We start from the raw sequence: 23,691 nt of genomic DNA, 5'->3' as shown, positions 1-23,691 counted from the left end.
GAGGGGCCCACAGAGGCTGTCCTTGGGGATGATGTGATGTGTGTGTTGGCCAAGGAGACTCACAAGCATTTGTGGAGGGGCCTTGAGCCCCTGAGGAGCCACAGCCCCTTTTCATCTTCCTCTCGGTCTGGGAGGCCCAGGCCGGAGTGATCTGCACCCTAGCTATACAAGGTCCTGGGACCCCTGTCCCACTCGCGGCGGGGGGCTGGAAGCCACAGGGCCTCAAACTCCCCAGGGTGACCCCTGACACTGAGGGTGATGCTCTCCGCTCTTCCCAGCAAGGCAGGGCCTCTTTACAACGGGTGTCGCGCCCTCTGAGGTCCTGACTTGTTTACCCGTCCCGTTGGGGCTCAGGCTGCCGCAGGCTACCTGCTGTGCCCGGGTTTGGGGACCTGGGACTCTCCAGGGGAAGAGATGGTGGCCCGGGAGGAGGACCCCAATCTATTCAGACTGGGAGCTGCGGTCAGAGTGTCTCCGTCTCCGGAGGGGGACCTTTCAGATCCCGGGCGGGAGGGGCCCGGAGCAGGGTGCCCTGGCGGCCCCAGGAGGGGGTCCCGGCCTCGGGTGAGGGCTGCAGCGCCCCGGAAGGAGCCGCGCACGCCCCTGCACGCGGTGCCCGCCGCGGCGGCCGCGGATCCGGAGGTGAGAGCGCCCCGGCCCCGCTACCCGCCCAGCCCCTGCGCGGCCCGGCCTGGGGCTGGGGGGCGGGCGCGGATAGGGGCGCGTGGGGCGGCCCCCTCCCTTTTCCGCAGCGCGGGCCCCGCTCCTCCTCCCGCGTCCAGGCCAGCGGCCGCGCTCCCTGTTCCTCAGCAGCGGGATGCGGGCTCCGGGCCCGGGCGGGGGCCGAGGGCCGAGGCCTGGCGGGCCTGGCTGGAACTGGCAGTCTGGCAGTGCAAGGGGCAGGACAGACTAGAGCGCGCCTCCCGGCGGCCGGGCACCAGAGGAGGCTGGGGAGGGGCAGGCGGGGGGCGCGGGCGGCAGCGGGCGAGGGGGCCAGGGAGGCTCGGAGCCTCGCGGCGCGCGGGCGGGCGGAGGGGCGCAGGGAGCCGCCCCCGAAGGGGAGGTCTGGCGCCACTGCAGCCTCGGACGCGCGGCAAGGCGGCCGCCGCCGGAGGAGCCCCGGCCCCTGCGCGCCTCCCTCCCGGGAGCCCCTGCCTCCCTCGGTGCGCGCTGCTGCTCGCGGCCGCCGCGGCCGCCGAAGAGGAGCCCGGGGCCAGGTAGGACCGGGGACCGGCGGGGCGCGGCGGGCGCGGGCGGGGGGCCGGGCGCGGGGCGCGGCCGGGACCCTCTCCAGGCGCTGGGCAACGCCCGCGGCGCTGCGCAGGGGCGCCCGCAAAGTTACTTTGGCCGCCTTTGCCGGGTGCGGGAAGCGGTCTGGGCACCCCAGCTGCCCCGCCTGCCGAGCAGGCGCCGGCGGGAGGGGGCTCGGCCAGGGCGCGGGACTCCGGCTGGGGCCGCGGGGTCAGCGAAACTTTTCCTTTGCTCGCCAGTCGCTGCTGGCTGCTGGCGGAGTAGCCGGTGGAAGCAGCGGGCTGGTGGGGTGCCAGTGATGATGATGGTGGTAACAATAGCAGCCTCTGCTTGTGGAGAGCCTACTGTGTGCTCAGCCAAGCCGCTGCTGGCACCTGGGGGGAAGAAAGGGGGGACTAACGCTGGCCGAGTGGCCACTTTTGCTAGGTATTGCTGGAAACTTCATCCATTTCCTTCCATTCATTCATCCCTCCCTCCCCTCCATCCATCCATCCATCCATCCACTCACTCAACACATATTTATTCCTGTCTGCTATGTGCCCGGCCAGGGGATTCAGTGGCTACCTAGACAGGTCCCAGCCCTCAAAGGGAATGTTGATCATGGAATGCCCAAGCTAAGGAGCGGTTCTGTCTCCTGTGTGTTTGTTCTGGGACATGTTACAGGAGCGTGAATTCGTGCACAGTCTCCCTTCACCCAGGTAGGGCCAGAGGTGTGTCATTCAGAGCACTGATGTGCCCAGGAGTCTGGCAGGCCCCGGCTTGACCTTTGGGACTCACCCTTCTCCTTTCCCTCCCACCTCTCCAGGCTCGAGCTGGGTGGCCCAGTTGGTGTCAGGAGGCTCCACTCCGGAACTGGCCCCCACTCCTGTCCAGCTGACCTCTCCGGGATGTCTCTTCCCCAGTGCTGGGCTGGCCTGGCTCCCAGCTCCCCTCCCTGAGTTTCTTTGCCTTCCCCCTCCCCATTTCCCGGGCTCCATTGAATGGCCCAGAGGAGAGCTTGTTAAGTGGCAAACAATTATGAAATTAAACTGGGGGAACAAAAGTGGGCTGGCTGTTGAATGGTGGAGCTGGCTCACGGGAGTTGAATGGCAGTGGGAGACTTGTTAGCAGGGATCTGAGGCGCTGGGGGGTGGGGGCGGGTCAGGCAGACAGGCACTGTCAATAGTCTGACTGGACTTTTCAAAAAAAAAATTAAACCAACTTGGTGAGAAACCTGGCACAGGGCTAACCATGCTTTAGGGGATGTTGGAGAGGCCACCAGCTGACTGCCACGTCCAGTTGGCAAGAGACTATTTGGGGAGAGTGCTGATGGATTCGGCCGTCCGAGGCAGGGGAGAATCTCAGGGCGTTTGAGCTGGTGGAGCTAGGCAGGCATTCTGGAGTCAGGCGCGGTCTACAGGGGCCCACTGTGTGGGAACCATGCATGATAAACTGCACTTCACCGTGCTGGGCTCCTTGCAAATTGGCTTTCCGAGTGGCAGCCCCACAACACTTACAAAATCTTTTTCTCGAGATGGATGTCGGTGGAATGGTTCCATTGATTCTAGTGCGCGCTGGTTGGAGGTACATTAATTGGGCGATGACTAGTCAAAAGGCGATAATCCAGTCACGGAGGCTTAATGGTGTGTTCGGAAGTGTTTCAACGTGGGACTGCCTTCCTGTTTATTTCTCGGCCCCAGGAATTTCGGAAGACCTGGATTGAATGAGGTCCCTGTATTGGTGATGTGGATGGGTTCAGAGAGTCACCTACATGGCCAAGGAGGTACCTCTGATGTAACCACCCCATGGCACGCTTAGAATCACTCACATCCACCCTGGCTGATGCCCTGTGGGCTGTGCCTGTGGACACATAGGACAGGTTTAGATCTAGGTGAACAATAAGAATTTTAGGGTGTTTTACTTGAGCCCCAACTGTCAGGAATACACAGACTGATGTAGGGAATCATTGTTCTTGAAAAACCTGCTTTTAATAAATTCCCAGCTCACCCGTGAGACTCTTAAATCTTCATCCAATGAATGTGGCTTAAGTTCATTTGTTCTTCTTTGAACTTGCTACCTTCCCACCTAGGCAGTACGGGCCTTGGTGTGCTCACTTTATACAGGACACATCTCTCTGTACTTGTTTGAGGAATTAGGGTGGTCGCTGGGTTTCCCTGAAGGGTAGCATTCAAGGAGAAAAACCAGCATTCTGGGTGCAGGTTTGGACTTCTGGAAAAAAAAGAAAGCCCTCCCCAAAGTGCAATCATTTTTTAATCTATCAAAATGACTTCATTTTCCCAATTTCAGGCCTGTGAACTGATCATGAATACCAGGGCAGAGGAAATTAATCAGCCAGGCAAAGACTTTTAACAAGTAAATATTATGCACAGAAAAACATGCAATTAGTGGAGGTTAGTTAATGCCTTTCAAGTTGCATCGAGCTGCAGTTAAGGGTGGAATTTCTGCGTTATCCCTGAATTGTCTGTCAAAGTCTTTAATGTGACAATGTGACATGTCTCTCCCATCGCCCCTCCCTCACCGGGAACAAAAAAGGGTCTTTTCACGAATTCCCCCTTTCCATTCTTCTTCTCCCTGAGATCTTTCCGTTCAGCAATAAGTACCTTTGTCTGCCTGCCCCTCTGGAGCAAGGGTCCTGGGCAAAGGGCTCCCCAGGTGCAGAGGCCTGGGAATAGCTTCTCAGGCTCGCTCCATACCCACGGATCAAAGTCGATGGCACCTCCGATAAGAGGTAGGGGCCTGCCTTCTGGCCTGGGCGCCTCACCCTCTAGGACCAGAAGTTTCCAACACTTGGGGGTGGCAGGGAGAAGAGGGGGTGAAGGGACTGTTTCCCACAGCAAGAACCGTTTAGTGTAGCCTGGGGCAGTCTGAAAGCCATTCCCTGCAGCCCTCGTTCCTGCTGTGTGGATGTCCCCATGTAGTGAGACTGAAGTTGTCTGACTTGAGTTTGAAGAGGTCAAAAAAATGAAAAAAGCAAAAAAAAAAAAAAAAAAAAAAAAAAAAATTGAAAGAAACAAAAACCCCCAGGGGAAAAAAATAAGAGACCCCTTTTTGGGGGCGGTATTGGAGGAAAGGTATAAATTGCTTCTCAGTTAATTTGATTCACCATGGCTCTCCTCAGTGACCTGACGGGTCTGCTACCAACACAAATATTTTACTTTATTTTGACTTTTTTCCCCTAATGAGACAAGACTTAGTTATGCTTTATTTCCACTTAAAATATCTGTGACCAATGAGGACAGCCCAATTCCATGAAAAAATCATAACAAATTGAGATTATAGGTATTATTTTTGAAATCAAATTGTGATTTGAGGTGTTCATTGGCCTTTTCAGGCCTTTTTGTGAATCACTCTGTGGGGGATTTTCTTGGACCTGAACTTGGCCAGCTTAATGTCAGAACCAGGTCGTCATCATAAATAGAAGCAGCTGCAGGAAAAAAAAAAAACATACATAAAATTCTCCTTTCTGATTGACTCTGCTCTGCATCCAGTTCAAAGCCAGGGATGAGTAGGCTCCTCTTTCCACCACCCCAGTCTACACCTGAAAGTTTGTTTCTGTAAAATGTGACTTGTCTGTTGCCCACCTTCGCATTCCCATCTCCTCCTTCCAAGAAGGATGTGAGGCTCAGCGCTGATGCACAAGAAGAGACTTTTGGCATCGCCCATGCTAATTTCATCACTTCAAGGAGAAAATGATGCCTGCTTCCAATTTCTAACGCTCTCATCGTTTCCTCTTCATTTCATTCTTTTGCATTTTACGGACAGTACTGCAGTCTGCAAGCCTGCATAATATATTGCATTGGTTACCTGAGAAATGTAATCCCTTCCTTCAACCTGCCTTTCCCTTCTTCCTGACAAAGCGCTTTTTAGTGTCTCAGTGTTCACAGAAAAGGCAAAGGTTCTCTTCCCCAACCCTTTTTCTGCCCTGGGCTCCCCGCACAGCGCGGGTGCTGAGGGGCTGGTGAGAATGGAGTTTTGCTTTTGTTAAGTTTGTCATTCAGACACATTAGTGAATTGATCATACTTGGGAGGTTTAATCCTTAATTGCAAATTCCCGCACGATCACAAAACATACACTTGAACTGATCATAAAAATGGCAAAACCCCAATATCAGACTTAAGTGTAGAATTGCCATAGTGCTGATTTGATTATGCTTCAGTGACATCTGTTTAATAGATTTCCACAAGAACTGTAAATCCACATTTACTTTCTTTGCAAATTGTATTTGAATGCTGAGCAACCACAGCCCTCTAGCATCTTCCCCTCCCTAGCCATGTATGTGCTCAACCCCCATTCCTGTGGAGGGTGACTTGATGTATAAGTGGGAAGGGGACACAATGCTGAGTTTTACACATTTACCTCCTATTTCCTTTTGTGTGTGGGTATGTCTGTGTGCATGTTTGAAACAGATCTGAACAGCTTACCATTTCAACTCCATAGATACGTGACTCTCCAAGTGCTTTATTTTGAAAACTAGGACGTAGCACTTTGCAGAAGAAAAATCAGTCCACTTGCTATTGTTTATGTGATCGCTGATCTGCTAGATGGATATAGAAAGCACCAAGAATTATAATAATTTATGGAGTGGAGCACTGGTTTACAAACATATTTCTCTGCCCGAGCTTTGTGGGTTTCTTTGCGTCTCGGGGCTCGTTCCGTGCAATGGGAACGGAGAATATTCAGAATCTGAAGACAAGCCCGGCGAGCCGACTGCATTCATAGCTAAAATTAAAGGAATAAGTGAGCAGCTATTTGTGGCAGACAGGACATGATCCAGTAAGTAGCACTCTTCATATTCCGAAATAAAAGTACATAATTGGAAAATGAAGCGGCAGAGACTGCTGGGGGGTGGCGGTGGTGAGGAATTAGAAAGTGTAATTTAAAATCATGTAGTCATAATTCAAAATGGGCCCAGCTAAAAGGTTTTTAAGTGGTAAATGCTTTAAAGTCACTGTGGTTGATCCTTTTTCAAGGAATAGGGGCTAATTTTCACTTTATTTGTGGATTCCTTCATCTACTGAGCTCATCAGCTTATTCAACTTAGATGCTAATACCAGCTGCTGGTCAGTGTTGCTTTTCCTTGGGATCCCACACTTGATTGGGAAGGAGATCAAACACAAAGGTCTGTCATTTTAGGACATGGTGGGACGAGGTCTGATTTTTTTTTCTCCCATTAGGGTATTTGCTTCTTTTCCTTTGAGTTGCTCTGCTTTTTTTTTTTTTCTTTTATGGCATTGTCAACTATCAGCTCATCAATTGCATATTTTCAAGCAGAGGCAAAACAAGGAAAGAAAATATGATTTTAAAAGTGATTTTTGGGCTTGTGTAGGAATCGTCGCTTGTAAAACAATTCTCCCCAGATCCCTACATCTTGGTACTTTTCTGTTAAATATTATCTCCTGCATTTTGCTTGGGGGGACCACTTAGGAAGTGTTAGCGTGGTTTCTCTGTGACATTTTGCCACATTGCGACAAAAGCCCTAGTAAGCACTGCCTTCGCTGAGCCGAGCCGGCTTTTCCTCTGCATCGCCCTGAGCCACCGGCCTGAAGACAGGCAGCTGCACTTGGAGCTGGCCCGTTGGAGAGGCTGGGGCTATTCAGTCGCTCCTGCTCTCAGTTAAAGGCCCCAAGAGGAGACGGAGCCAAGGTGCGTCTAGGATCCTGCGAAAGCTTTCCAAGGTGGGGTTCCTCAGAATGCCGCAGCGGGGACGGCTGTTGGGGGAGATGTTTCTCTGGAAGCTTCTCATGCTTAATAAGACAGTGGTTTCTGTGTGCTCATTGACTGTCATTGAGTTTTGGACCCAGGACAGCACCATACTGTCCTAGCCCCCCCGTGATTGTTAAAGAGCTGCCGACAGAATGGAAGAGAAACACAGGTGGCTTCTGGGGATGGCTGCCTTACCGGCCTGGCACTGGCTTTGATCAGAGCGACCTTTACCTTCCAAACGAGAGCACTTTCGAGAGCCAAAGAGGATGCTGGTAACAGTGGCACCGGGACAGTCGATGTGAACCGGGGCTGTCCCGGGCCCGTGCTGACTTTGAGGAGCCTGTGTTGGCTGGGAGCGATGCTTCAAGTCACATGGTGAAGCGAAATCTATCTTTGGTCTGCAGGGCAGCAGCTCCTCTGGTAGTGTAATGCTCCAAGATCTTCCTCACACATCTTCGGACAGATAGGGGCCACCAGAATGATCCAAGAATCTCTTTTGCAAAAATCCATCTGCTGTTGAGATGCTCTGTGTGAGCCAAGGCCTCGCTCACTCTCTCTCCTTCCTGGACCTTCAGCACACACTGGCTGGCCTTGCTGTTTGGTGGGGGCCTTGTTAGGGGCCCACAGACCCCCTCCACTGCAACTCCTCGAAACAGAGTTCTGAGGAGGTCTGTTGTCTGCCTGGCTGCTTCGTCAGGTCTGAGCCCTTGGAGGGCTAGTTTCGTGTCTGGGTCCTGTGACTCCCAGAACAGGACCTGGCCCAGAAAAGGATCTGGCCCAGAGCAGGAGCAGCAGCGGGTGCGCTGGGGCTGACCAGTGCCCTGCAGTATCCAGATGGGGGTGGTGGTGAAGAATTTGCCTAGAAAAACGAGTCGAGGGCGGGTCGTAGTGGATGTGTCCAGCCACAACTCCCTGGGAAGTCAAAGCCCCAAAGACTTACTCAGTAGGGCGAGAGGGAAGGGGTCAGGCACCCTGGGCTTTCAGGCAGGAGAGGACGGGTTGCTTGAAAATCCCTTCTGTGGCTGGGCGCGGTGGCTCACGCCTGTAATCCCAGCACTTTGGGAGGCCGAGGCGGGTGGATCACAAGGTCAGGAGATGGAGACCATCCTGGCTAACACGGTGAAACCCCGTCTCTACTAAAAATACAAAAAATTAGCCGGGCGTGGTGGCACACGCCTGTAGTCCCAGCTCCTTGGGAGGCTGAGGGGCAGGCGAATGGCGTGAACCCAGGAGGCGGAGCTTGCAGTGAGCCGAGGTCGCACCACTGCACTCCAGCCTGGGCGATGAGCGAGACTCTGTCTCAGAAAAAAAAAAAAGGAAAGTCCCATCTGCATTCTTGAAATTTCCCTGGGGAGCTTCTGAGTTCATCAGAACATTCTAACTGGAGGAGAAGAGACATGGAGTGAGCACCTCCTGCGTGTTGGGCCCTGGCAGGGGGCTTTTGGATCTCCTGTGTCCTTCAGTGCTCCAGCAGCCGTACGTTTGTAGATGAAAAACTAAGATTAAGGGGGGCAAAGCTGCTTTGGAGTCCTGCTGTCAGACTCAAAGCCCTGTGTAGTTTCTCTCATTCATTCATTCATTCATTCATTCATTCACATACCAGTTTATTCTTTGGCGTTTCATTCAGCTCAGATAAAAAGCCGACTGTGTGTTGGGAGCTTTGATACAGGAAGCCTTGGGGGCTGTGGGTGGAGGCTCCTGACCCAGCCAGGGGAGGTCAGGGAAGGTGTTTTCGAGGTTCTGAACCTTCCTGAGACTGAGTGGGCATGTGTCAGGAAACGAGGGTGAACGCAGGGATGGGGCTGGGTGCAGGGCCTTCTGGGCAGAGGGAATAGCATTCATGGAGGCTTCAAGACAGGACCCCCTCTGTGCCAGGGAAAGCCTGCATGACTGAGCTGGGCCTGAGAAGTGGGAGTGGGACTGGGGCCAGGTGCAGCCTCCTCAGCTGACCTGAGGCACTGAGCTTCACCTGAGTGCGCCAGCGGCTCTGGAGGGGCTGGGTGTGCCAGAAGGAACGGCACGGGCAGAGGTGAGTTCTAGGATATTCCTTCTGGAGGCTGGTGTGGTGTGGCCATGGTGATGAGGGGTCAATACGGCCAGGAGACCAGACAAGTTTGGGGGTGGAGGGGCGGTCAGAGAGAGGCACAGAGAGGTGGGGCCTGGAGTCTGACCTCTTTCCTAGACACCAGCTTTCCATACAGTTGGCGTCGAATGGGACCTGCTCCTTGGTGTCTTGGCTAACACCCAGGTTCTCCTTGGAGCACCCTGGCCTCACTGAACTCACAGTACCCGAGGAACAACAAATAAATGTCTCTGAGAGGAAAATAGAAAGAGAAACCATTTGATAAGAGAATCAGACTTTGGAAAAGCAAGCCCTTAGAACCAGAGGGAATTTTTCAAGGAGTGCTGGGCTGGGGGGACCTGGAGTCTCCCATTCTGGGTTCACTGGGCCTTTATGGGCAGGTCCAAGGCTCATTCCAGCCCCTCGGTAACCCCTCAAGGGGACCACTGAAGAAGTGGAAACAGAGGTTGAGTGACTTGCCCAACGTCCCACCGCTCAGCAGCCTGAGATGGAATTTAATGGGAACCCCACTTCTTCTGACTTCAGAGTCCAGGCCGTCCTCCATGGCAGACGCATGCCAGTGGCCGGTGACAGTGAAAGAGTGAGGCCATTTATCCAGGCCGCCTGGGCCTCAGGGACCTAGCACTTCCCCTCCCTCTGCCCAGCTTCTCATTCCCCAGGTTTGGGCATCGCTGTTGTCATTGGTATGTGAGGTGAGGCCCCTTCAGATAGCCTTTTTTTTTTTTTTTTTTTTGAGATGGAGTATCACTCTGTTACCCAGGCTGAAGTGCAGTGGCCCGATCTCGGCTCAATGCAACCTCCACCTCCTGGGTTCAAGTGATTCTCCTACCTCACCCTCCTGAGTAGCTCGGATTACAGGCATGCGCCACCACACCTGGCTAAGTTTATATTTTTAGTAGAGACGGTGTTTCTCCATGTTGGTCAGGCTGGTCTTGAACTCCCGACCTCAGGTGATCCTCCCGCCTCGGCCTCCCAGAGTGCTGGGATTACAGGTGTGAGCCATCGTGCCCAGCACAGATAGACCTTTCTTGATCACCCAATTTAATCACCCCATCACCCTGCTCTGTCTTTTTCCAGGTACTGATTATTAGCTGAAAGTGTCTTTTCTGTGTAATTCTTTGTTTACCTTATTGTCCCCCCTCCCACCCCGTCCCATATTCCTTGAGGGCAGGAGCCTCTTTGCTTTTCCATTGCCCTTCCTGGCGCCCGGAACAGGGAGAGGATGTAGGGCTGTGGCTAATGGTTGTTGAATAACTCGTGCGTTTATTCATTCATTCATTCATTCCATCCATCCTCCTCCCTTGTTCCCTTTGGGGGAGGCACCTGCAACCCCATCAGGATGCATGACTTGCTTAAGGTCACTCCGCTGGACGGAGAGCCAGGCTGGGAGCCCAGGCGGTCTCCCTGCGGCGGGTCCCGGGGCACCACTGCGTCGCTCGCGTGCTGTGCTGTTTTGTGGACCAGGTGTAAACGCTTCCTAGCTCAAAGCTGTTGTTTGGGAGATGCTGCGCCTCCTCCGTGGATCGGCTGCGCGGCGGAGAATGCTCGCCTCCTCGCACGGTGGCTAACGTGCTGCTGCGGCTCCATAAATATTAAATGGGCATTAAAAGAAGGCGCTGCGTTTCCAGTTTCCCGGATTTCTCTGAGCAGGGCCCGTTGCGAACCCCCTTTATGTGAAATGCAGCATTTCACCGCGGAGCGCCTCCGGGAGCCTTGCCGCCCGCCTTTCCCGGCTGAGTCCCTTTGGTGCAGAGCGGTTCTCCCTCGACTGCAGCCTATCTGCATGCTGGCGCCTGCTCCTCTGGGGCAAAGACGGGTGGGGGCCCCTGGAACCCCTTTTCACAAGGGCTGTGCCAGCCTGGCAGCCTCCTTGCTGGGTATGCAAGGAGGGTAAGATGGAGACGGGGCAGTGACTCTTCAGTCTTCAGCTGTGCTCTCCTGACACCCAACCTCTCCCAGGCCTCTGCTGGGCACCAGGCACTCTCCAGACACTCTGTCCTTCTGTCCCCTCATGGTCTCTGCATCCATCCCTCCATCCATCCGTTTCTCCCTCCCTGCCTCCATCCATCCACTAATACTATTGATGAAGTATTTGTGATAGGCCATGGGGTGATCATGTTATAAAAATATTAGCTAACATTTATTGACCACTCACTGTGTGCTGGGCTCTGTGATCAGCAGCTTACATGTGTCACCTCATTGAATATTCATGACTCTACAAGATAGGGACTGTTTTTCTTTCCATTTTGTAGAAGAGGAAACAGAGCCTCTGGAGGTTCAGCCGCTTGCTCAGGGTCACAGAGCTGCTGGGGGCCGGAGCTGACACATGGGGTGCACAAATGGGGGGCCCAGCCCTGCCCTCAGGGGACATCTGGGCTCTTCCTGGGACCCTGAAAAGAAGGCCCCAGATCCAGGCTTCTCCGAGGAGACACCAGCATTGCTGAGAGGAAGGGTGTCAGCTTCAGCCAGCAGGAGAGGAGGGCAGAGCCGGAAGCCAGGCAGCTAGGTCTGGGGGCTCAGCCCTGCCACCTACTCTCTGTGCAACGAGACATCACTTCTGTGGGATATACCCTTCATCATTTGTCAAACGTGAGACATGAGCATCAATATCTGTCTCTTAGTGGTGAGCATTGCAGAGGAAGACTCTCGAAAAGTGCTGGAATTGTGTGGCTCTGAACAAGAGCATGGCCCTTGTGAGCTGTAGGCCTCCAGGTGCAAGAGCCCACCGGGGCTGGCCTGTGTGGCTCAAATAGAGGCCAGACCAGTCATAGGGCCAGACCATGCAGGGTCTTATGGTCAAGGGATTTTATCAGAGAAGCCACCACAAGGATTTCAAGTAGGGATGTGATGTGGTCAGCTTGCATTTGAGAAATATTTGAGTTCTTCAGGGCCCGTCTGGCACCCCTAGCTCCTGGAACTGGCCCCTTGGTTCGCACTTGACACCCTGGTACCAAGGGTGCCCAGTACTCAGGCAGCACCCACTGACAGCAGCTCCTCAATATGCAGGGATCGAATTGAACAGAATAGTGACTTTGACCATCACAGCCGAGGTGAGCTGGGCCCCTGGGACCCACCAGGCTTTGTACTCAGGATTCCTGCTTACCTCTTCATTTAACCTGCACAATCCACGGGAGATGGCATTACTACTATCAAATCCATTGTCTTTTCTTTTTTTTTTGAAACAGAGTCTTACTCTGTCATCCAGGCTGGAGTGCAGTGGTGCTATCTAGGCTCACTGCAACCTCCACCTTCTGGGTTCAAGCGATTCTCCTGCCTCAGTCTCCCAAGTAGCTGGAATTACAGGCGTGCACCACAGTGCCCGGCTAATTTTTGTATTTTTAGTGGAGAGGGGGTTTCACCATGTTGGCCAGGCTGGTCTCGAACTCTTGACCTCAGGTGATCCGCCCGCCTCAGCCTCCGGAAGTGCTGGGATAACAGGTGTGAGCCACTGCACCGGGCCTCAAATCCATCTTCTAGAAGAGGAAGCTGGTGGCTCAGAGAAGTTAGGAAGTTGACTTAAGGTCACACAGCAAGTCAGCCATGCTGGGGCTTGACCCCCGTCCAGATCTGGGCAGGCCTGGCTCAGAGTATGCAGAGTCCTGGAAGTTGGCATCTGGTGCTCTGAGACCTTTCCCAGGGCTTCTGGGTGCCGGGTAGCAGTTACAGACAAGAGGGGTGCAGGTCCCTGCTCCCCCACCTACAGTTCTGTTGCGTAGCACCCGCAGGGAGAGCCAATCACTTAGAAACAACCCACAGGACCAAACAATGGCACAAGTGTGTCCCCAGGAAAAGGGAGACGGTTCCCCCCTTGTCTTTGCAGGTGGAGAAGAGGGATATGTGTTGGGAATCAGGAAGTGTCTTTAGGGGTCGGTGGGAGAAGGAGGATATTGCTATTTATTTCACCTTCTAGGGAGATGATCAAGATTTAAAAACAATTAATAACCCATTTCTCCTTTGCACATAATTAAAATGTTCTCCATTCTCTAATTTTTGTCATTTTCCTAATCTAATTTGTTTTCTGACCGTGTCGATTCTTCTTCCAAGCGCAAAGCAAACGGGAGTTTTCTTCATTTAGCGTGTTTGCGATATGACTATCCAGGAATAGTTTCCATGATGTTATTTTCTCCTTGGTTAAATACAGTGCAAAAGGAATCGTCGGAGGGTCTTAATGACCCAAACTGAAAACAACGACAAAAAGTCTTCAAGGCATTTCCCACTGACACGGTTTAGAAAATAATTATGAAAAGGAACGAGACAACTCGATGGTCTGAGTAACGAGGCATCGGCCGTAGCGCTGTGTGTTGGGGTAGGATGGGGTCTCACCCGGGGCCTGCATTTCCAAGTTTCTAGAGAGTTCTACACTGACCCGAGGCGGGGTCGGTTGGAGGGATAGTTAAGCCCAGTAAATATAAGTGCAAACTGCACTTCCCGGTGAAAAAGATTTGAAAAATATTGCATATTCTCCAGCTGCAATTCAAAGCTTGACGGGGTACCTCAGGGTTCCTGAGATCCTCATGAGAGAGAAGGTAGTGAGGCACCGGAGGAGGTTTTTGCAAAAGGTTCCTCCTCCCTCACCATCTCCGCCCCTACCTGCACCACCACCCCTGAGCCAGTGGGTATGTGATCATCTATGTCTGGGAAAACCCCTTCTCGGGGCACCACTAAAAGATATCTTTAGATGAAATTGATGTTGAGGGAGGAATTTTCGCCCGTGCTGTCTCCACCTGCTCGGGCTTGCAGGGGTGTGGGCGTGAGGCCGTGTGGGTGTGTTTGGGGGTCTGTGGGGGATGGAGGAGGGTTGTAGGAGAATCCTTCTTATTTCCCAATTCTGAAAAGTAAAACTTAACTCATCTGTTTACAAAATACCAGCCATTGTCTTACCCCAGCTCCCTGTCACCCTGTAGGCTCTGGAGGATTTTGTTGAAGAAAAAAAAAAAAAGCCTGAAGTATTTAAACACGTTGGGCCATGCATGCATCCGTCCACAGTGCTGTGGGTTGTATTTTTTTTTTCTTCTTTTTTTTCTTGTCCCCTCCCTCCCTTCCCTTTTCTTTTTACCAAAGTATATTCATCAAACTGCTGAGTTGGAAAGATTTGTAATGAGTTTTTGAGCTGTACGACTGTGTTTTTTTTTCCTCTCCCCCCGCCCTCTCCCTCTTTCTAAATCTTCATCTGACATTAAATAAAGCAAATCCCAAACAGATTAACTGTCGCACGGTTCTGCTCCGTCTCCTCAGTCTGTTTCCAGGTCTGGCGGGGGGCCGGGCTGCGGTGGCGGCAGCGGTGGGAGATGCCGGGGCGGCCAGCGGAGGTCCATGTGGCGCTCTAGGTGGGATGCCGGCATCCTGAAGGCGGAGGCCCTGGCCCTCCTCCCCTGTGGCCTGGGCATGGCATTCTCCCAGTCCCACGTGATGGCCGCTCGGCGGCACCAGCACAGCCGGCTCATCATCGAGGTGGACGAGTACAGCTCCAACCCCACCCAGGCCTTCACCTTCTACAACATCAACCAGGGCCGCTTCCAACCACCGCATGTGCAGATGTAAGTGGGACCTGTGGGGTGGGGGTGGGGGTGGTGACAGCCTCCTGGGGTGGGTGCATGGTCTTGGGTGCCTCCTGGTTCTGGGTGCACCGTTAACAAGCATTGAATGTTTGTTGACTGAAGCAATTCTGGAATCCTAGGATCACTGGGGCTCTGAGTTGGGAGGGACCGGCAAGAAGTTGCAGATGGATGGCCTGTGGGCCGATTCTGGCCGCGGTCCTGTTTCACTTGGCCAGGAGCATGTTTTACAAATATTTAAAGATGAGGTGGACGCACAGAAAACTCCAGACTTCTGGCTTCACTTTATAAAACCCAAAGGCCTGGCAACCCCAGGCCCACATGTCCTCCTGGCAGCGTCTGGCGGGGGCCACATTCCAGATCCCTTTCTTGGCATTTAAGTGGCGACCCCTTGTCTGATTTACTCTCCTCAATGTACACACAGGGAGACCGAGGCCCAGAAAGGGGAAGGGGCTTGCCACAAGCCCCATGGCAGGTTAGGATCCAGTCTTGGGCTCCGTGTTTCCTCTCCCTGCCCTTCCTTTTGTCCAGACCCTGTGCTTCTCTTGTGAAAGCAGAGATGCTTTTCCAAAAGGACTGGGGGATTCTGTTGTCTACCCCTTGGGGCACTAGGGGTAGACAGTGCCAAGCAGTGCTCAAGCAGTGAGGCCCTGGGGAGCACACAGACTCAAGATCCCCATAGGCAGCAGGAGGGCTTGTCCTGATGCCTGTGTGCAGGGCCAGCCTTTCCCATCTGGATTTCCTGAGGTCCTGGAAAGCTGTAGGTGGCTGGGGGTGGCTCCAGAGATGGTCAAGCTCCTGACCCTGCTCTGGGTGGTTCCCTGAGTCCCTAGAACTCCCCTCCTGCTTTCTACCTGTTGCTTCTCCCATGAGCCCTGCACGACAGAGTTTACCTGGTGAGGAACCAGGGGCCCAGGCCCATGAGGTGCCCCACCCTGCTGGCAGGTGCCAGAGCTGGACTCGAACCCAGGCTTCCTGAGTCCAGCCCGGGGCTCTCCATGCTGGGCCTCCACATCCTCGGGCTGTGATATGTGTGGATGTTCACGCTTCTGCCTGAGAGTGGAGGCTGTTGTCCCCTCGGCTGTTGTACCTTCATCCGACTCTGGGTGCCCGCGCCCAAGCTGGGTCTGGATCAGGGATGACCCCCGCAGAGCAGGGAGGTGACAGCACAGGGAGGGGGGAGCTGTGACAGGGGCTGATCCAGTGCTGTAGGACCTATGGGAAGCCCTCCTGACTGCCCAGGGGTCTGGTGCCCCAACAAGGGTCTAGGCTCTGGGCCGCCTCTGGGGCTGTGATCACCATCTTGGGGCAGCGGTGCTTGTGGAGTCCCAGCCACTGTCCCTCGGACCACTTGGAGAAGGAATTAAGGGGGTTTCCAAACCCTGGCCTGGTGGGATGTGTGTGAGGTTGCAGCCTCCCGTCCCTGTGCGGCCTTCCTCAGGCCTGGCCTCTGTTGTGGGCAGAGGGGAGTACAGGGAAGGGCTCTGCAGGGCAGCAGGCTCCAGGCAGGGATTGCGGTCTTCTAGTGGCACTTGCCCAGGAAAATGCTTGTCTCCATGTGGGGCCGCAGGACTGGTGTTGCCTGTGGCTGCCTACTTTATTTTTTGGTAGATTTCTATTTGGGCTGCTGCCTCTGGGTTTCTGTTTTTGGGACCAAATTGGCGGGTTTGGGCAGGAAGGAAGGCCCCGGGCCTTAGGTCTGTGGGACTTGAGGCCTGGGAGGGGCTGCAGGGACAGGGACCTTCCCTGGCCTGAGTTTTATCTTTTGTTGGTGAGGGTCATCCTCCAACTGGGTGGGTCAGAGGTGACTGAGCCTGAGGTCCCTGTAGGCCAGGCTGAACTCCTGCCTAGTGGGCAGGCAGAGAGCAGCAAGGCCTCCCAGGGCAGGTGGGGTTTGTGAGGCTGCCGGCACCACACACAGTGGGACCATGGACAGCTGTCAGTCACAGCGCCCCTTCCTGGGCCAGGCACACACTCAGGAGGCTCCTAGTCTGAGAACAGAGCCAGGGAAACAGGAAGACAGGGAGTGGGGGCTGAGGAGGCACTTCCCAGTTTCAAGGGATCCAGGAAGGACCTCCTGGACCTCCTGGACCTCCTGGAGAACTAGATAATTTCTAGGTTGAGGCCAGAGCAGGAGGAATAGACATAGCAAGTTGGGAGGGGGTGTGAGGAGGAAGTGGACCAGGCAGAAGCAGTGGCAGGGTCGGAGCCTGCAGGTGGCTAGAAGACAGGGGTCTCTGAGAACTGCAGGGAGGCCCAGCTGGGCAGGCAGTGGGAGTGGGGGATGAGCAGGAGACACCACAGGTCACTGCAGGCTGGGCTGCGTCCTGAGGGAGGGTGGTGAATGACAGAATGAGAAGGGGTGATCTACTCCATTTAACTGAGCCACCCGGGGCCATTCATTCTTTTGTTGAGTCATTCATTTATTCACGCATTTGGGATGTCTGTGAGCTGCTGAGTTTCTCAGTGTTTAGGACCTTGGGCACTGAGCTTGCCTGCTTGGATGGGGGTCATGCTGCTTGGTGCCTCAGTTTCCCCAATCTGGAGCTGGCTACTCCAGATGGAGGCACCACATGCTTCCCTGAAATTCCCCTTGCCGTGCCGCCCTTCTCGGTTGGCACATGTGCTCTGCACAGCTCGGAAAGCTGGTCCTCACCCCCCGTGACGCTAGTCCACGCATTCTCAGTGGAGGAAACAGCACCTCCAAGGGGTGAAAACTGGTTCTTAGGGGGTAAAAAAAATGCTGCACACAGTAATACTGGGGATGAAAGAGTTAAATCCTGGTAGAGAAGGCCCAGTGGGCAGCAAGCATTCAGCATTGGTAGCACATGCCAGGCCTGGTGAGAGGCTTGGGTCCCAGCAGTGATCGAAGGCACCCCTGCCTGTGCCGAGCTTACATCCAGTGGATGGCAGGCAGTTAGCAGATGGTCATGAAAGCGTGTGATGCTGGTGATGGTAAGCGCTGTGGAGAAGGAACTTAGCTGGGGAGCTGGAGCAGGCCCCGTGAGGATTTACACCTGGCCTGCCCCACCCCATCCTGGACTGCTCTGCACCACCACCTCCGGCAGTGGGGAGAGTTCCCGGCTCCTGCTGGCTCTGGGGCTCCGAGGCAGCTGGGGTTTGGGTGGGGCCCTGGAGAGAGCGTGCTCTGAGCTCCAGCTTTGAAACACAACTTTGCACACAGCTGGTTAAAGCCAGGGTGGGCACAGAGATGGGGGGCTTCTGCCTCCCACTGCCCCTTCATTCAGCCTCCACACCCCAAGCTTGGAAGCATGCAGGCTGCTGGAGGTGGCTGAACGGATTTCCATGGCGAGTCGGCTGCTTCCTCCCAGGAGCGGTGGGGGGATGGCTGCCACCTTCTGACATGTGATTTGTCGCCACCCTGGGCTTTGTCTCCGGGGTGAGGGAGCGAGGGGGCCTTATTTAATAAATCCACAATTTATATTTAATAACAACAGTGACAGTCCAAACATGGCCTCTGATTGAGTCCTGTGATTTATGCCGTTGCCCCCAGAGACCCTGCTGGTGACGAGGCCGCCTCTGCTTGGGTAATGAATCTCTGGAGCTGGGCCTCTGGATTGTGAGCAAGGCTGAAGATTCCTTGCCCTGGCGACTGAGCCACCCTGTGGGGGTCTCAGGAGGCCCCTCTCGGCCCGGCCCTTCTGCCCTGGGTGGGCAGGCGGACCACTGACCTAGTGGTCAGTGGGAAGGCAAGAGTGAGTGTTGGGGGACAGGGTTAGCCTGGAGCTCTCATGTAGGTCCCCAGGACCATGGCATCAGGCACAGCAACCCCTCTCTGACCTTTACAAGGCGTTATGGCAGAGGCTTGAGTCATCGCTGAGAGACCCTTCAAGCCCCTCAGGCGTGCACCGGGTCCTTGAAGCTATGGCAGAGTGGGATGGGAGGCCACAGCCCCTTTGTACCTGTTCCTGGCCTTTCCTGCCGTCCCAGGATGGTGTGGAGCCCTCTCTACAGATGAGGATGCTGAGGCTTTGGAAGGTGAGCATGGGGAGCTGGGACTCCCACCCGGTGCCGTGTGGCTCCTTGGCCTATCCACACACTGAGAGGCTCCTGGAGACATGGAGCTCAGCCTGGAGTGCAGGGATGGGGGACAAGGAGCAAAGCAAGTGGGGAGGACTCACCCCGGCACCGCGTGGCTCTCAAGCCTCATTCTCCATCCGTGTTGTGCTGGGCAACAGATACAGTGGCTGCTTCCGGTTTCTTAAACATTCCAGTCTTCCTCCTGCCTCAGGTCTTTGCACATGCTGTTCCCTCTGATCCCAACTCTTTGCCCTATGAGCACTGACTCCTCCTTCAGATCTCACCCAGGTGTCACCACCTCAGGGAAGTCTTCCCTGCTCCAGCTCTAGGTGCTCACTGCTGGGTCTGGTGGCGCACGCTTAGTGGAACCTGATTCAGTCTGTGCTGATACATTCCTTTGCGGGAGGATTTCCCAAGCATCTCTCCCCTGCACGAGCATGGGGCTGCATGTCTGGTGCCTAGCACAGGGAACACGAAACAGGAAAGAGAAGAGAGTGAGAACGGGACAGGTGGCAAGACTCAGGAGGAGTGTCAGGGATCACGGAGGGCTTTCTGTGGGGGTGGGGGTGGCATAATCCCTGGGCGTGGAGGACCAGCTGCCTTGTGGCCTCTGTGAAGTGGGCCACTTTAGGAAGAGGGACCAGCAAGAGCAGAGGCCAGGATGTGGGAAGGAAGGACAGGCGTGGGGACGCCGGAGGGTCCTGTGGCCAGGGTCCCCTTGGATCCATTGCTTTGTGGAAAGACCACTGGACAAGGGGTCGGGGCAGTTGTTGTGTGATGCTGATCCAGCCAGTCATTGCTCCTCCCCAGGCCTCAGTTTCCCCATTTGTAAAATGAGAGGAAGGGGCTAAAGGTCCTTTCCTACTAAAACACCATGGCTGATGCCCAGTCACACGGCTGGATGAGTTGTTGGAAGCTGTCCCTGCCTGGACCTTCAGAGCACCCCATTTCTGCAGGAATAGGGTTACGAGGGGTAACAGCCTCTGCTTCTGATGCCTCTCTGGGCTTTTGGCACCAGGAACTGCACTTCCACAGAACCAGTGGCTTATGGGAGAGAAGGAACCGAGAGCAGGATGCAGAGCGCACTGCAGGGGTATTGGCATCAGAGCTCCAGCTGTGAAGGTCGGTTAAGTTCTCACAACATGACAAAGAGGGAGTGGCTTGTCCCCACCCTACGGAGCAGGGCTAGAGGCTGGTGGGGTCCAGGGGCACAGCGAGGAGGAGGTCACTGAGCTGGGGTGCCAGCCTGGGGTCTGGTGTCGGAGGCCGTGTTCTCTCCTCTGTATTGTTCCTGCTGCCAGGAATCCCATGGGAAGATCGGTATAGGCTGGGGAGAGCTGGAGATGGGTGTCAGGTCTCAGAGCCACCCCAGTAGGCAGCAGCTTTGGGGAAGTTGAGTTTGGCTCCAAGAGACAAGAAGCCTTTGCTTCCACGTCTTATCTCTGGTCCCTGCAGAATGTCACTGAGAAAGAACCATTTTGTACTTTTTTTTTTGGTCACAAAGTGTTGAGATTAGATGCCCAGATTCCTGTTGTGAAGTCCTGGGTTCAAATTCCACTCTTTAACTTAGTAGCTGGGAGCTTGGGCATGGACTAACTTTTCATTGTCATTGCAAGTATCAGAAACACAACTGAAGTTGCCTTAAGGATGAAAAGGAGTCTGCTGGCCCATATTAAGAATTTCAAGTTTGGGTCTGGCTTCAGGTATAGCTGGATCTTCAAATGATGCCCCCTTGTTCACTGTCTCTTTGTCTCTCTCTTTCTCTACATATACACATTTTGTTGTTGTTGTTAATTTTTTTTTTTTTTTTTTTTTTTGATACAGTCTCACTCTGTTGCCCAGGCTGGAGTTCAGTGGTGCGATCTCAGCTCACTGTAACTTCCGCCTCCCAGGTTCAAGCAATTCTCCTGTCTCAGCCTCCTGAGTAGCTGGGACTACAGGTGCACACCACCACGCTCGGCTAATTTTTGTATTTTTAGTAGAGACAACGTTTCACCATGTTGGCCAGGCTGGTCTTGAACTCCTTTCCTCAAGTAATCTGCCCGCCTTGGCCTCCCAAAGTGCTGGGATTACAGGCGTGAGCCATTGTGCCTGGCCTCCTTCTCCATATTTTGACTCTTTTTGCTCTTTCCTTCATTTGCAAACATAGTCAGGGTTTCTGGATCTTCACACCGGTGGCCTCTGTGGGTGTCCTGACCACAGACGTATCCTTACACCAAGCAGGTGCCTGGCATTTAGAGGCATTCGGTAAGATTTGTCCATAGGTTGACTGAATGAAATGAAGTCCAGCCTGGTAATAGTCCAGTGTGGTGTGAGTTCTGGAGCCAAAAACCAGCTTCCAATTTCAGCTGCACCAGCTCCTGTAGCTAAGATCATGGACAAGTCAGCCTTTTCTGAGCCTCAGTTTGCTCACCTGTAAAATGGGGCTACCCATAGTACCCTGTTTAGATGGTCATTATGAGGGTGAACAGAGCGACTGCCTGTAACATGCCCACCACATAATGAGCTCTTGATGCGTGGGGATCATTGAAATCATTATTGTTGTTGTTATTTCAAAGTCGAGCATTTGTTTCAATCCAAATAGCTGGGGGACTGTGCCGGGTAATGAGAGTCTATTTCTTTCTCTGGGGATGACTAGGTCTGCATCTTCACTGTGCTCCAGAAGCCTCGGGGTGCAGAGAAATAAGAGTGGAGTTAATTAAAGAGCTCTGGCTCCAGTAGCAGGCCCAGCCCAACCGGAGCCCTCAGAACCACACTGCTCTTGGCTGGCTGGTGGCGGGCGGGAGCTGAGGCCCACTCGGGGCTCCTCTGCTAGGAAGGGCGCCGGGGAGGGTAGACTGTCAGGGTCCCAGCAGCTCGGGAGTGGCATTATGCTCCCTGTCTCTCCTTTCTTCATCTCTTTGTCTCTTTGACTTAGTCTTTGTCACCTTATAACATCTTCAAAACCTCAGAGACACACAGAGAGAGAGACACACACACACACACAAAGGGGGGAAAGAGAGAGAAAGGGAGAAGAGAGAGAAAGGGAGGAGATAGAAAGGGAGGAGATAGAAAGGGAGGAGAGAGAGAGGGGAGAGAGAAAGGGAGGAGAGAGAGAGAAAGGAAGGAGAGAGAAAGGGAGGAGAGAGGGAAACAGAGAGAAAAGGAGGAGGGAGGAGAGACAGAGAGAGAGAGAGAAAGAGAGAGAGAGAGAGAGAATATGAATGAATGAATTTGATTGGCTCACTTGAGTTTCTGTGCCAGGCCAGTAGCCCAGAAGCAATTGGCTGCCCTTGGTCTGCTCAGCTGTGTGTGGCGGGGGTTGGGGTGGGGGCGGCAGCAGGGTGTGCAGGTCACATCAGCTGTGTGTCATGGGGAGTGGGGGTCACTGGGGGCCCCAGAGGACAGAGGAGTGGTGGGAATTCCTGGGAAGGAGATTTCGGCTTCCAGATCAGCTCAGACACTGCCCTGATGGAAGCTTCCAGGAGACTCCAGGCCAGGTTAGGGCCTTCTCTGGGCCCTGTCCCCTCTGCTGCCCTGTCAAAGGTGCTGGCTGTATTGTCATCGTCTGGCCAAGGCTGCTGCCGCCATCAGTCCCTGGGCTCGTCGTGAGTAGGGGTCAGCCTGGTTCATCCCTGTGGCCCTCCGCTGAGCTCAGGGCTGGCACACGGTAGTCATTCAGGATGTGTTGTAGTCAATGAATGAGTGAATGAGTGAATGGAGGACACGAGGAAGAGCTCCTAGCACCTCCCTAGTTGGTCGTCATCGGATTCATTTCATTTTCCTCCCAGTCTGGCCCAGCTCTGACTTGCTGGGATTCTCCCTCGGCCTCACAACCCCCAGGAAGGGCCCCCGGGTGCGCGCTCCCGCCGCGGCATCATGGTGCGGAGAGGCTGGCTCGGCGCCTGCGGCTGCGGCTGCAGCGGATGGAGCGCGCTAGTGCGCCCTGCAAATTAGCATGCTGAACCCACGTCTCTCGTAAGGTGTTAATTAAATTTCTTCGAAGTATATTGTCTGAAAAAAAAAAGGATAATTAGAAAGATGTCTTTAAAAGTATTTATGTAACTGATATGGCACCGCTTTTGGTTTGCCGCATAATTAGATTTAAACACAACTCCTCGAGCGGCATACTCATTTGGAGAGAGCTGCTTGTTGAAATGTCATTGCGTTGTTTTTAAGAGTTTTGAGCCTGGTAAAACCATTCAACTGGGGAGGCAACGTGTAGTGGAGACAGCCCTGGATGGGGAGCTGCGGTCTTAGCCCACGGGGAGCCGGGAGCCAGGGTCTTAGTCCACGTCCACATTTCTGCACTGGGGTGCCCAGGACCGCTTGCTCAGCCTGGCTGGATCTTGGCATCCTCGTCTGTCAAACGAGAGGGCCACGATGGGCTCCTGAGGCACAAGAATCTACATTTATGCCGCTTTTTAAAATGTTATTTTTGCTTAGTGAAGTAGCTTCGTTTTACAGATGTGCAGACCGAGGCTGTGCAAAGCCTGGTCTTCTGACTCAGGATTGTTTTCTGACACAGCCCTGGAAGGCCCTTGGTCTAGAAATGATCACACTGTCTTGCAGTTTTGAAAAATGGACACCTTGCCTTTAGGCTCTTTATTTCTCCTGAAACTCCCCCTCCCATGCGGCTCTCCTGCGATGGCCGACGCGCCCTGCACAGCCGGGCAGTCGTCCTTGTCGCCCGCCCATAGGCTTTATTCCATGCAGTTTCAGTGGGGGCCATAGTGCCCCTAGAGGGTAAAATCTGGTGCTTGGGGAGTCAAAAAAACGTCTCGCTCTTCTGTCTAAAGCGGATGTGGACAGGAGGTACCTAAACACACGTAGGGCATCTCAGTGGTGCTAAAGCTTCATGGGAGGGAGGTGAGTAGGGGAAATAAAAGACATCTTGAAGTCTTCTCTGGGGGTGATCATGAACAAAAGGTTGGTAGCTGTGCAGCACCTCAGTTCGGAGGGCAGATGCTCGCTGTACCCGCTTCCCACTCCCTTCAACCCTCACTACAGCCCCCACAACCTGATGTTTCCATGTTACAGACAGGGAAACTGAGGCTCGGGGGCCAAACATGCTTTGC

The 23,691-nt window shown here is 54.1% G+C and overlaps 1 protein-coding gene across 2 annotated transcripts in view; it reads left to right on the top strand.

Annotated features, from left to right (window-relative positions):
- The first annotated feature begins 1,069 nt into the window (after positions 1 to 1,069).
- Positions 1,070 to 23,691, top strand: part of MPPED1 (metallophosphoesterase domain containing 1) — a 94,854-nt gene continuing 72,232 nt past the window's right edge. The window contains exons 1-2 of one of the 2 annotated variants that reach the window (XM_031656223.1): positions 1,070 to 1,217; positions 14,274 to 14,575. In XM_031656223.1, coding sequence (XP_031512083.1) covers positions 14,352 to 14,575 — 224 coding nt within the window. In that variant the 5' untranslated portion in view covers positions 1,070 to 1,217; positions 14,274 to 14,351. Of the gene's footprint in view, positions 1,218 to 1,470; positions 6,026 to 14,273; positions 14,576 to 23,691 lie in introns of those variants that run through there. The other variant, XM_031656222.1, reaches the window with a different exon arrangement.

The sequence above is a fragment of the Papio anubis genome, chromosome 16, assembly GCF_008728515.1.
Source record: "Papio anubis isolate 15944 chromosome 16, Panubis1.0, whole genome shotgun sequence".
In the NCBI taxonomy this organism is placed as follows: Eukaryota; Metazoa; Chordata; class Mammalia; order Primates; family Cercopithecidae; genus Papio; species Papio anubis.
The sequence above is the reverse complement of the archived record's forward strand: the minus strand, read 5'-3'. Positions and strand labels throughout refer to the sequence as shown.